General features: G+C 35.5%; 1 protein-coding gene across 7 annotated transcripts in view; it reads right to left on the bottom strand.

Annotated features, from left to right (window-relative positions):
• The window catches only part of Cip4 (formin-binding protein 1-like Cip4), a 58,648-nt gene that overhangs the window by 14,221 nt on the left and 30,829 nt on the right, over positions 1-13,598 (bottom strand). For all 7 annotated transcript variants that reach the window (XM_069057086.1, XM_069057090.1, XM_069057085.1 and 4 more), the window contains exon 2: positions 10,454-10,569. In XM_069057086.1, the coding sequence (XP_068913187.1) occupies positions 10,454-10,569 (116 nt within the window). The remainder of the gene's footprint in view (positions 1-10,453; positions 10,570-13,598) is intronic.

Raw genomic sequence — 13,598 nt, 5'->3', positions numbered from 1 at the left:
TTTAATTCAGAATAAAATAAATACCAACTGAAAATATGACCTGCGTTTGTACAATAAGAGAGAAAACTATGACCTACTTGACCACAAATTTTTTGAGCACTCGTTATATCCGTTTTCATAATCACACACATTATTTTTCATTCTCACTAAAATGTAATTAATTTTTTTTATTGTTATAAAAAAGCATAAAGAGGAGTGAGTTTAATTAAACATTCTTTGTTATAATAACTGTCGCCCTGAAGGTGACATTTAATAAAATCTGACCCGCATTCCTGAACAATCGCTGTGAAATCTAAATTAAATTAGTTTACTAAGCCACCTACAAAATCATATCGGATCAGTCTACGCTCATTGTCGAATTGCATAAATCAATATTTGCAGTCTTCGACAGCAGATTTTGCCAAACAATTTATTTTCCTAAATGAATTATATTTGCTCATCTTTACGCTCACTCGCTTAGGTGGAAAAATAAAGAATACCACTGTCAGAAAATAACTTGATAAAGAGCATTCGCGAAAAAGAACAAAAATGAGATAAAACGAGATAAAAGTTTAATACATATTTACATGATTAAGGTCAAGTGCATTTTACAGCATTATTCGTCTTAATAAAACAAGATTTTCAGGCTACAATTTTAATTACTTCTCAGATTTATTCCTTAACAACCACAGTTTATATCCTAGAAAGTAAATTAATTCAAGATTAAAAATAAACTCAATTTCGATATCTTCATGGTCTTCATCTATCATGCGTTCAAATGAAAACCTGGGCTGAGTAGGCCTTGAAAAACGTAAACCATTTGGAACGGTGTAAAGTTTGAATTTCCCGCCGTTTGACACGAATGACTTTTATTTACATTTAATCGCCACATAATTGAACACGTTCGTTTTCAGCAAAGAGTGCCCTTAAATATTTGCTTGGAGAATAGGAATCGCTAGTGCAATGCAAGTGCAATGCTAGTGCTATTGCAATGAAAGAAAAAAAAATACTGGAAGATTTTTTGTTTATAAATTTTAATCGTCTAATTACAACTGTCAATCTACACTTTAAAAAAGCCAAAACAATTGACGGTTTCCAACGCCTTCCCAGTCCAGGATTTCATTTGAACAACGGCTATAAAGATATTCGATTATCGAGATAAATAGGTACATAAAATACATTAACTACTATGAACGAAGAAATCTCCGACGTTTTGTCTCTTGGTTACAAAGAATTTAATTATTATTATTATTTATTAATTTCTTGATTCTTTGATTCTTTTTTGGGAGTGTTTTTTGTTATTAAATGTTAAATTCCGTCAAAATTTACAAATAGATGTCTCTATTCATTATAATTAATAACACAAAGCCCGATTTTATTTTTTATGCTAATATACAGGGTGATTTTTTTTGTTCAAAAAATACCACAGTAAATTCAGTTTGCGGCAAACCTTTTCCAGCAACTCTTAATTAACACAAACCCAACTTCTCCTTATTATCATTATTTATAATACTCTTTTTTCAAAAAATTCCTTCTCCATAAATTGCAGCACAAAATAGCGTCAAGCCAGCGGCCATTCTTCAGATTAACAGAAAAACCGACAATTACTCGCTCATTGTGTTTTTCTACAATGACTCGTGCGGTTTGTCCGGCCTGTTGCGTAAATTGATTTATGAAATTGAGAACACTGTTTTCATTTTACTGAAAAGAAGTGCTTCACAATCATCAGGATACGAAAGTGAATCTCACAGTTTGTTGACCCGTTTCGATATTCTTATCGATTCTTTGACGGTTTCTGTCAGTGTGTTGTACGTACAAAATCCTACGTTTTACTTTTAATCTTAACGAGCGCAATGTAGGCGATTTAAAATTAAAATATGCCGTCCTGGATGATGTCTCGATTAATTGGAATCTGATTAAAAATCTTCCTATATATGAGCAAACAGGAAAAACTGGTGATGGGACGGAATGGTTTACGGTTGGCATCAGAAACTAATCACGTTGCGACTGGTTGATCCTTTTTCATATTTTATGGCAATCTTTTGCTCGTCATCTACTAAGTAGCATCATCATCCGGTAGCATAAATCCATAATGTATGCACAAACTTTTAAAAAATTGCCTGAAATAGTGTCAACGAGACATTTTCTTTGAGCTAAAAAGTGTAGTTGAAAGAAAATTGACCGGGAGCTTCGAGTCGTTCAACTCTTTTCATTAGCTTTCTTTCGGTTTGTCCTTTTACATCCTCGATTGATCCATCTAATGAGCACCTTCTAATTGATTTTTTGTGAACAATGGTTTACTTTCATTGTTGACCGTTTTCAACACCCAACACCATGATTATGTTTCAACCTTAAAATGTTTAAATGTTTTGTTTTTGTTGATGATACCATTCCAAAAAACTTATTTAAAAAACGATGATTAGAAGCGACAAAAAAACCCAAAACTAATTTTTGCGGCGTTCATTTAAAGTCCGAGGAAGAATTTCTAGCCCCCTGGGGCTGTCATCTCTTCTGATTCAGTGTCCGTTCCATAAGTTACCAGTGGTATTCAATATGACTTACATCCGGACTTACTGTTGGCCATTTTAAAGAATTTGATCGTCCTTGGTAAAATTGGTGTGACAGAGCTAGAATTTTTCAGCAAAACGCTACAAGAATATGTTCTTTTTAGCAAAAACACCCATTTGTTGTGCCATAAACCGGAAAATCATGAGCAAATAGCTAGAGATGATGGATTTTCTCATGGGCTTTGCGCAAACTGCGAATCAGCCTCGAGCAGGCGCTACAAACCGATCTGAAATTCATTCATTACGTTAGTGTCTATTTGCCTTCGCGCAGATATTTCCAAGGTTACAGCCCATGAGAGAATCCAATACCTCTACTACGCACTGAGTACAACTAATTTTTTTCCAAAAATGACTCAAATGAATACTTTTCTTATTGGTTGCCGAATTTTCAACCTTCGCAATCAATTTTAATTGTATTTTCTCCCTGAACTGTCACGGTCAGAAACCACAAATTCGCAACAGGACTATTTCATGAATCATTTGTTCCCCAACACTTTTAAAAATAGCTCCTAAAATTTATGCTCCTATTCAGTTGGGCCGATAAAGGTGTAGAGAAAACCGTTTTAATTTTATGATTATTGGTGTAGGTTTTTAATTTTCAATTTTAGTTGTGGGACGCGGAAATTCGACCCAACAGAAAAGGTGCAATACAATTTGACATCTCAATCTGGTGACTCACTAAAATATTCCGCAATTCTACACAAAAGCCAGAAAAAACCATTCCAACTAATTGAGCGTAGGTATAATTAAAACGTTGTTTATTGAATATGTCTCCTGATCAATTCCACCTTCCAGATGGTCGTAGGATGTATTTATCGATATCAAACGGATCACTTCCTCTTGTACGAGTTCTTTACTGGGTTGTGTTGCCACGAAATTCCGTTCAAATTTCCCGTCACCGATTTCCTTCGACTAAAATCTCTCCGCAAGTCTGTTGCGCAAGCAAAAAGCAAAACCCACACGCCAAGACGAAAATTACAGTTCTCGACGGCAAATTAAGTGGAAAAAAAATTGTCATTGTTTGAAACAAATATCATTGTTCGACCACTCCGGTGCGTCTGCAAAAATTGCGTCTTCGGTGTTGTCAACTCCCAACCTTGAAAAATGATATTCTCACGTCGTGTTCGGAGTGACATTTCCATGGAGCACCGGACAAAAGTGTATTTTACAAGACAAACAACAATATGTTACGAGAACGGAGGCTTGTTGCCAGTTTTAGCAGTCGGGTTGGTGTTGGTATGTTATGCAGTCCTACGTAGGCGCCAACGGTCGCTGATCTTTTAAATCCGGCGTAGCAAGTTTTGCGAAATGTTCGGCTTTTTTCCCCGGATTAATTATAATGGAGCGAACAATGCGCGATGACTTACAAGGTGATGCTGTACGACGGACACGTTTTTCTTGCGAGTCTGCCTGTGTACACGTCCGGGAGATTTATTTGCGACCGTAAAAAGTGTGGAGAAAACGCGACAAAATCCTGTTCGGGTGGAATTCTTCGGTTGAACCTCGAGTCTTGTCCTTTCAGGCTGTCCTGTTGGAGCCATGCTGGGTTCGAATGGCGGTGCTGCCAAACCACTTTCGACATTTTAATCCGAATATATTTGTCCGTAAATTTTATATGCAAAACAAGCAACTGTTCAAAAAACAGCAAAACAATATTTTTAAAAAAGTACGTATAGTAGGAGTACAAGATATTGTAAACTCATTCTAAAATAATACCGCATTCGGTCGCTTCGGCACGCTCCGAACATTTGCAGCTTGATGGTACTCAAAATTTTGTAATGTGTAGAAACCGACCGCACTGTTTAAATGTTTAAATACGGCCCATTTCTGAACCTTCTGTCCTGTCCCAAACGTTCCAACCCTCATAAAAGTATTAGTACGTTATAAAGACCTGCATAAGACTCCTACTATCCATATTTTCAAAGCTTGATGAGGATTTGAGCCAAGACACACGATTCTTGTGAATCATCTGCAATTACACGTTTCTCTTCTTTTATCTCTGATATCCCACACGATAAAAAAATGCCCTGGTAGCTAATCCCACAGACATGCGAATACAGCTGTTTTTAGTTTATGTAAAAATGTAATAACTACAGTGGTTTTGAATGAAATTTTGTATAATTATTAAGGAATAAGTTTATTGAAATTCCAAAGTTTCAATCCACAAAAAAAAAACCTAATTGCATGTCAATGATAACTACACTTAAAAAATTAACAGGATTTTTGTTTGCTTGTATTAAAAAATTGAATATCAATGAAGTATCTTTACATAATGTATGTATTTAATTTCTTAACAACTCCAACAGAGTTTAATAAATTTGACAAATATGGCAATACATAAAAATTCTCAGATTAAACTAAAACTTGATGAAAACTTTCCTTTGTTTGTCAAAGGTCAACTACTTATTGTGCAACTTTGTACGCGAATCTTTCTTTTAAGTAATTTACAAAAAAGCTGCACTACAGCGATATAATTCCAAAAAAAATTATAGGCGAAATAATGTTTCAATTGGAGGGTTTTTGAAAACAATATCAGACTTGCATTTTGTTTTAATAATTTTACATGTAAAAACTTGCTTCCATTTTAATCTACATTTTAAATAGCATATCCAACATGTGGCTAATCAGATGATCTATGTAAGAAGTTGTGTAGTTTTTGGTTACATTTGCAAATGATTCTACTAATTTGGAAACATTCCAACTTATTACCTTGATAGATCTCAGAAAACATGGAATCATTGGTGGTAACGTTGACATTATTTAAATAAAGTGAAACTGATTTTCAAGTAGTTAATCTTGAAAGCTTTTAACAATATGTTACATAATTCGTTTGAAGATACATATTTGAATTATGAACTCCACAAGGAGCATCATCTCTTTGATTATTGTCATACATTACACATAATGTTTATAAAAGAAGGTAACGGGTGTTTTTTTAAATTTGGCGTCGAAGTAGGCGTTGAACTGTCGATTGTGAACGCACTATACAGGTTACGGATCACGGATCAACTGTTTAAATCTTACACTTTACACGAGTGGTGCGATCTCAATCGACTCTCCAACGCCTACTTCGACGCCAAATTAAAAAAAAAACACCCTTTATATCAATTGTGCGGTTCTATAATTTTTTTGTGCCAAACTATATCGAGCTGTTCAGGCCGTCAAATCAGATGTCAACTGTCAAATGTACAATTACAATTTTAGCGTCAGTTGTGAGTTCGGTGTCTTAGTTATTTTGCTTGTGATTTTCTTCAGTTTTTCTATATTCTAATTACTTTTCGTCTTACAAGTCTTTATTAAAAACCTGTCATTAATGGACATAATCTCTGTTTTTCTATTTGAGACCACAATATGCTACAGAGCGGCAAAAATCAAATATATTCGAATTCCACAACACTCTTGATATGCTTACGTTCTTTTATAGACACTTTGTATATAGTTCAGTTCAAGAAGTAGTAGAAAACTAAAAATGTCTAAAAGACAAACTGTTGCCAGGTGTCAAAAATATGAGTACTTTTAGACACACCCCTATTCCTCAAAATATTGACACATTTTTGCAATTTTTGTACAGTTTGACGTTGTCAATTTATCAAAATGCAACAATTTTTTCATGTTCGTTTCCTGAGATACATATACACATACAGATACACATAACCGGGAAAGTGGTCTATAACTAGATATACCTATAAACTTTCCTGGTTATATACCTAACTTGACATCTGTCAAAGATAACCTCAAAATCAATGTTTTTTAAGAGCCCAAACGAACATGAAAAACGTTATTCAATATTCGTGCACTGTCACTTTTCAGGTATTCGGCCTGTTTTGCCTCGTGTTTCAAATTTCGGCCTCATACCTGAAAAGTTATCTGACAGCGCTACTCATGTGAAAATAAGTATTTACTACTTTAGTTCTGAATTGTCTAAATGCACAAACTATACAGAATAATAACTATTTAGTTAGTAAAAGAACTTATAAACACTTAACAGCTTCCGTTGTAGTTTGTCAGAACCCCCATACTTTTCAAGGATTGAATGTAAACGCTTAAATTAAGTTTCTGTAATATTGTAGAAGACAATTTTACCATTCGTCCCTTATTTTTTTGACAATGAAACATACATTTTCAATAGGTTTAGTGTCTGGGCTTCTGGAAGGTCATGGTAAAACGGTAATAATATTTGCTCTGTGCAAGGACCGACGTATGTGTTGAACAATTATCATGTTGAAAAATAAAATCATTCAGAGGAAAGACTTCAATGACCGACGGCAGCATAACTTCTTCAAATATTCCAATATAAGTATGTATTTGCATTGAATCTTTCTTCCACAATACACTGTTCCAAAAATCTTCCTCCCCAAGAAATGTAAGGGCAAAATCAACTGTTTGTTTCTTATGGAAATGGTATTAAAAGGCTTTTTAGCCGCATGATCGTTGCCTGATCCACCAATACAACAAGACGCCTTATTCTATGGATGCAGCGAAGTGAGCCTCATTAATTGCGTTTACAATAGTATTCTTTGGAAAGTGGATTAGTTATCCTTCTTGGTCTGCGTCCGTAACTCTTAGTCGACCAAAACTCGCCTTTCATTTAACGATTCATTCATATTCCCTTTTTTTACTTTACAGTATTGTACCCTTTCCAATTTCAAGTACTGCTGCCAAATCTTCGATTTTCCTACCGCTTCCAATGGTATTCAGACCCCATCTATTTCGTTCCAATGGGCTATTGCAAAAAATTATTTGAAAGCAAAAGCGAAGGAAAATGACAATTTGACAACTAATTGACAAAAGCACAAAATCCAAATTGTTGTTGAAACCAACTGTACATTATAAATATCTGCCTCTATTTGAACATATTCCTTTGAGAACACTTTTGTGTTGTAAGTTGTAATAAAGAATGTCTAAAAAAATGTCACATCAAAGTCGCCTCAGATTTATTACGCATATCTTACAAGGAGAGCTTCAACCCACCGAGACAGCGATTTTCCATTTAGCGTAAATGTTGTTGAAGTCCACTTTCCTTGTAAGGAGTCACAACGCGCAATTGCTTCTAAGCTAAGGAAAAAAAATTCCTTAAATTTATGTTGTTGATTTCCGAGAAAAATTCGTGAACAGGGCAGTTTGCCTTTCTTTTAAGTAGTCACATTCGCCCAGTTTCGACCTCGACTCGTCTCGGTCTCAATCTCTAGACTCAGCACAAAAAAACTCACTTCTACTCTTAATGATATAATCTAATATTTATCTCGCAGCCAATAGGCTCAACGCTGAGGTGATATTTCTCAAAAACAATTGGACGTTGCCTCGCAAATCGAAAATCCGTGTCTCTGCGGCGTCTTTGTTAATGTTAACAAAGAGTTCTTTTTAATGTTTTAAATAGCATGAAGAGACGAGTGGCTCATGTACTTGTGGCAAGAAGGACATCACTTTCAACAATTTTTTTAACCTGTTTTCAATAAGTTATTTTTTTACATTGTCTTTTTCTACTTTGAATTTCTATTTATTTTAGATTTTAATATCAAATGGATCCTTAAACTGAGAAAAATCCCTCGATCAGGTAAAAAATCCCATTGACCATGGCGACCATCCTGTATACCCCAAGATAACTTTTGCCAAGAGAATCGATCAATAATCATTTAAAAATTTTCATAAAATTGGTCCTCGTGTAGGACAACGAAATATTAAACACATTTTTTTTCCTGTTTTCGTCTTTTGCATATGTCTAAGTAACGTCCAATGGTTAGATGGATTTATAGACTTGTTTTGGACCTTCAGGAATTTCGATAAATAGTTCAAGACAAACAAAACAGTACCGAGACGTTATTTACAACCCTCTCGCACACCCCGATAGTGCGAGATGCCAGACCGTCACAAATCTGTCAGCGTCAGACCATGAGACCCATTTCGTGATTGTTGGATACTTATTATTAGGGTATTTAAAGGGCGGACTAGGCCAGTCGAAGACGAACTGTGACAGAGTGCAGGGTGAAGAATCCAATTAGAATTTGTTACTAAAGTTTATGCAAAAGTGAGTTTGTGAAAGGTGTTGTTAATTTACACAAGGTGAGTGTATCACTGAGTAACCTGTTTCTGTTGGTGATGTGGTGAGTTTACCTATTTTAATAATTGATATTGATCATGATCATGGCCATGATTATATACAATTAGTATGATGAGTCTTTGAATGAGTTATAATAATTGATTGAGAGTATTGAGAGTCGCTGACTGAGATCAGGGCTGCTCGTGATTGCTAATTAATTGAGGGTCGCTGACTGAGATCAGGACCGCTCGTGATTAATAATTAATTGAGAGTCGCTGACACGGATCAGGACTGCTCGTGAGTTATAATTAATTGAGACGATGTTGTTTTCACCATTGAGGGTGATTATGTTGTTGATTTGATCAGAGTCATCACAGTTTGATGCAATTGCTAATTTTGATATGATTGAGCCCCGACATGTCGAGCTAATTAATTAGACTGTCCAACCTTCCTTTGTTCCGGCAACTGTACGCTAGCAGAGACCGTGGAGCTGCTAGCGGGGTGAAATTGATTGTGATTACATGGACTGCAGAGACCGGGGAGCTGTCAGTAGACGAATCGAGTGAGTCGCTGAGTGTTATCAGGGCTGCTCATTTGTTTATCGGGCGGGGCGAGTACTTGTACTCATTGCACAACTCCGTCGCGATTGGTGATCACAATTGACTGAGGGTCGCTGAGTGTTATCAGGGCGCCTCGTTTGATTGCAGTTATTTATTGAGATGAGGACTGAGTCCTAGAGGGTTCTGTAGGAACCCTTCCCATTTCTCCTAATAACCCCGGACAGAGCTCAATAAGTTAATAATACTTGATAATGACCTAAAGTACTAGAGTTCGATGAATACATAATAATAATTGACAATTACCAAAGCTATTAAGAGTTGACGTTGTGATGGTACCATATTTGAGATGTGTGTGATTTATTATTGTAAATATGTATTGGTTGTACTCGCACAACACTTTCAGCGAACTGGTTACTCACCACCCCATTTTATTATTTTACAGGAGGTAAGCCTGTGATAGATGTGCAGACCCCGATCACCTCGAACCACGACAAAAGCCGTCATGACACCATTGTTAACGTAATGTTCACCCAATTCTTTTATTTACTGACAATTACCAAATTACGACATCCTGACACTACATCAAGTCTGATGTGTTATATTGATTGATAATTTGATTAGTATCAGCATTATTATTATTTTTGTGTTCTGTCTCTCTCTGCGAGAGTTATCTCTCTCGCACTCGCATCATAGCCCCTGCACTCGACACATATTTAAGCAAAAATATTACAGAAATTTCAAAAATTTGAAAATACCGGACACATCATTTTTAAGTTGCATGTTAATGCCGCTTCCGGTGAAACCACCAATGACAAACCTCTGTAATTAGCAAAATAAGAGTAATTAGGAGATTGCAATATATTCATGTGATACATTTTTCATTTGCAATTCACACCAATTGCAAAATATGTACATTCAACAAGTTTCAAACTAGATTTTGACAGTCTGTTTTTTGACTCGAGTGAAATTTCCCTAAAATAAAAAAATGGAACAAACTGGAAATGGGCTTGAGCGAACGTTGACCACGACTTTGCTCACAAACATTAAACAAAGAAAAATTTCCTTCGGTGCCTCTCGAAACAGCTTTTCTCACGTAGCATCTCCACGAAAATAGAATGGCCGATATAAATATTTCGATGAGCACTAAATTAAGTGCCGAAACGTAATAACTCTCCATTAGAGAGAACGCGGTGTGCAATACGCGTGGGTTCCGACCAGAACCTTCAGGAACCACCGTATCTCTCTCTCAACCACCTAGTGTTTCGCATTTAAAACCGGCAAGGTCCAAGAGGTCACGGTTAAATTCTTACCTCAATTTCGCTGCATATTCGTACTCTATCGTCGCTCTGTCTTTAACAAAATGGCCGTATCTTTCCAAAAAATCTATCCCTTTCAACGTGTGAATGGACAAATTGTCATACTGGTCCTGAAACAAAAAAAAATCATCCTTTAGTGGGGCGTTCTATTTCTGGATCCTGTTTAAAAAGGAAGTGTACGTCACTGACGATTTGTGCGACGCGCTACGAACCATCGAACCGTTTCGACGAAACTCTACATTTTTTGGGGTAATGGATGAAACTCCCAATTTTCACCAAAGTGATTGGCCGGAAATTTAAGAAAATTGCGTTCGTTCATCCAAGATGAAGGTTAAACTGCGCCGATGGCAATGAACAAACTAGTTGCAGCACTCCCAGCAAAATGCTTGTTCGATTGAATTATTTATGCCTCACGAATTTACGTCGGAATAATTACTCACATTTAAATCTACGCCCGTGATTGCATCTGCAACAGATCGAACCAATCTCGATTTCGCACCGAGTTTGAGAAAAAAATGTCGCAATAAAATTACGCAGAAAAAAAACACCGCTTATTATCTTATTATCTGCATCCAAGATTGGCTCATTCTAATTGGAGTGCAAAACGTGGTCATTAATCAAATCTACTTTTATAATTGCAAAACCATTTAAATTATTCTTCGCTGGTCAAAAGTATCTTAACGATGTTTTAATGAAGACTGATTTAACAGCAATTCGGTGTTCGTAATGGTGATTAAACTTTCAGAAAAAGTGCGTAAATAGTTGATGAAAACACGACAGCGCAGAGATGTTGACAGTTGAGGAATTTCAAAAATGCACCGTTCCACAACTGGTCACAAGTGTTGTAACAAAATATGTAAAAATCACAATAAGGTGATATTTTCTCTTGTGGGGCACATTCCTTACAAATTCAGTTAGCTTCGAGATTTACAATAAACAATTGGGGCGAAAAAGAACGAAATGAAGACAGAAAGAAACTGCAGCGTTATGAGGTGGTACAAATGATAAGATAAGGGAGTTACTTAAGAAGATATGAAACGTTACTACAGAACTGTAATCTTTAAAAAACATTTTTCAAAAATAATTTCACGTCCAGGAATTATTAATAAATGAAACACCAGTAACATTCTTCAATGAGCGCAATGAGGATGAAAATTCCAACACGAGCCGTAGGCGAGTGGTGCAATCATCCGAGTGAATAATACATTGATACATTCAAACTTCGCATTCGTGAAAAAAACTACTTCTTTATGCACTTGTTGCATAAATTACTATCACAAAAATTGGAATTAATGAATTTAAACAAATATTGCAAAAGAAAACATCTGACCAAGGTTGAATGAAAAGAAATTTTGTTCGTAAGCTTAACACCAAAGACAAATTTAATAATAATAAAATTGTTCCACAGATTGTAACAAATGTATCATCTATATTTATTTATTTCACATAGAGATAATATCACATCAGTGATTGCAAGTGTCAAATGTACATACAGATAACACCGAATATTAACAATATAAGATTACTTCCTGCATGCACATATGCACCGTGACAAATCAGCAAATAACGAAATGTGCCACCAATAGCACCATACTTGGCGTCACTCGAGTATGGAAAATCGTATTTTATCTCTTTACTTATTGAAATATAAATATTTACAAATATCGTGTCACACATATTGATAAAAGTAATTTGTTTATTTAAACAATAGTTGTGGAAACCTCAACATCGGAAATCTGGCATTTCTGGCAAGTGAAATCGAATTCTGACACTTTCCGCAGCTAATGATGACAAATAATTGTTACGATTAAGTAATTTGCCGACTTATTAAATTAATAAAGAAAAGTACAACGAATCTATTCACAAATCGCACTGGTTCAAAAGAACTGAGAAACTTTTCACACAATGCATTAATTACACCTAGACAGTTGAGTGAAAGTTGGCTATTGATGATGAAAATAAAAAAAAAAAGAATACGATTCGTCGATTGCGTGAATATGTTTGACACAAAAAAATTAATGCGCATTTATTTAAATGAATGTGGAATTGAAAAAAAAAACCTTGAAATTTAAGTGGATTAATTCAATTCAGCTGCATTACATAATTTCGGAATTGTGGCATCAGATTACCTCGTCCGAGTTCATCTTCGATCGTCTTGGACGATTTAAAACATGGTGATAAATAAATAACACATTACAGTGTTATCCATAAGTCTGAAATGTTTTGGAAAATTAACCTCCAACCAATCGCATCAAACAATTTGGAATCTGGTTCTGGCTAAATCATATTTTATTTTCTTCACGACTATTAAAGAATGAATGCATTGCATATTCAATAAAAGAATAATATCAATTCCACGCCCCGTGTCAGAATATGCTGAAATCACATCCCTCGTATTTTCATTCACAGATCGCCAATCGGATACAATAAGTCGAATAATGGATATACATATGTATTCCCTCGGATGATTCCACCACTCGCCTACAGCTCGTGTTGCAATTTTCATCCTCTTGAATAATAACCATCATTATACGCTCATTGAAATTGCACTCCTATTTATGTTGATTTTATGATGATTGCATTCAGAGCTACAACTGCATATTTTCAATGCCAATCAAAAAGCAGCGTGGACTATCGCACCAGAAAACGTTTCCGTCATGATCCCTGACAACTTATCATCGAGCTTTGTTTGTTCAAAGGTGACTCATTTTGTTTACCTATCAAGATCAATTTTTTTTTTGTACGATTCGTCTAGCAACAAGACAAATAGAGCATGTTTTGCAGTCATTAAAACCTGTAATTGCTCCTTGGAAATTGTACGGTAATATGACCAAACGGAAATTGTTGGACCATGATAAATATGCGTTACTGTAAAGTCGGAACATCTGAAAACACTATTTACAGTGAGGCTTTAAAAAGAAATAAACAAGCAAGCGCTATTCTCGTCTGACCTTAACGTAACAATTTTATTGGATCTTTCCAATTTTCCAGCACACTTTGACTTAATTTGATCAGTCTCGTTGGAAATTCAAATATTGACAGTGTCTGCTAATTCGACGGAGGACGAGAGACGTGGAGGGATGAAGTTTTAATTATGTTGGTTTCGGTATTTTATCGAAAACCAATAATTTACTCGACG

The sequence above is a fragment of the Tenebrio molitor genome, chromosome 8, assembly GCF_963966145.1.
Source record: "Tenebrio molitor chromosome 8, icTenMoli1.1, whole genome shotgun sequence".
Classification (NCBI taxonomy): Eukaryota; Metazoa; Arthropoda; class Insecta; order Coleoptera; family Tenebrionidae; genus Tenebrio; species Tenebrio molitor.
This window is presented reverse-complemented; position numbering and strand designations above follow the sequence as displayed.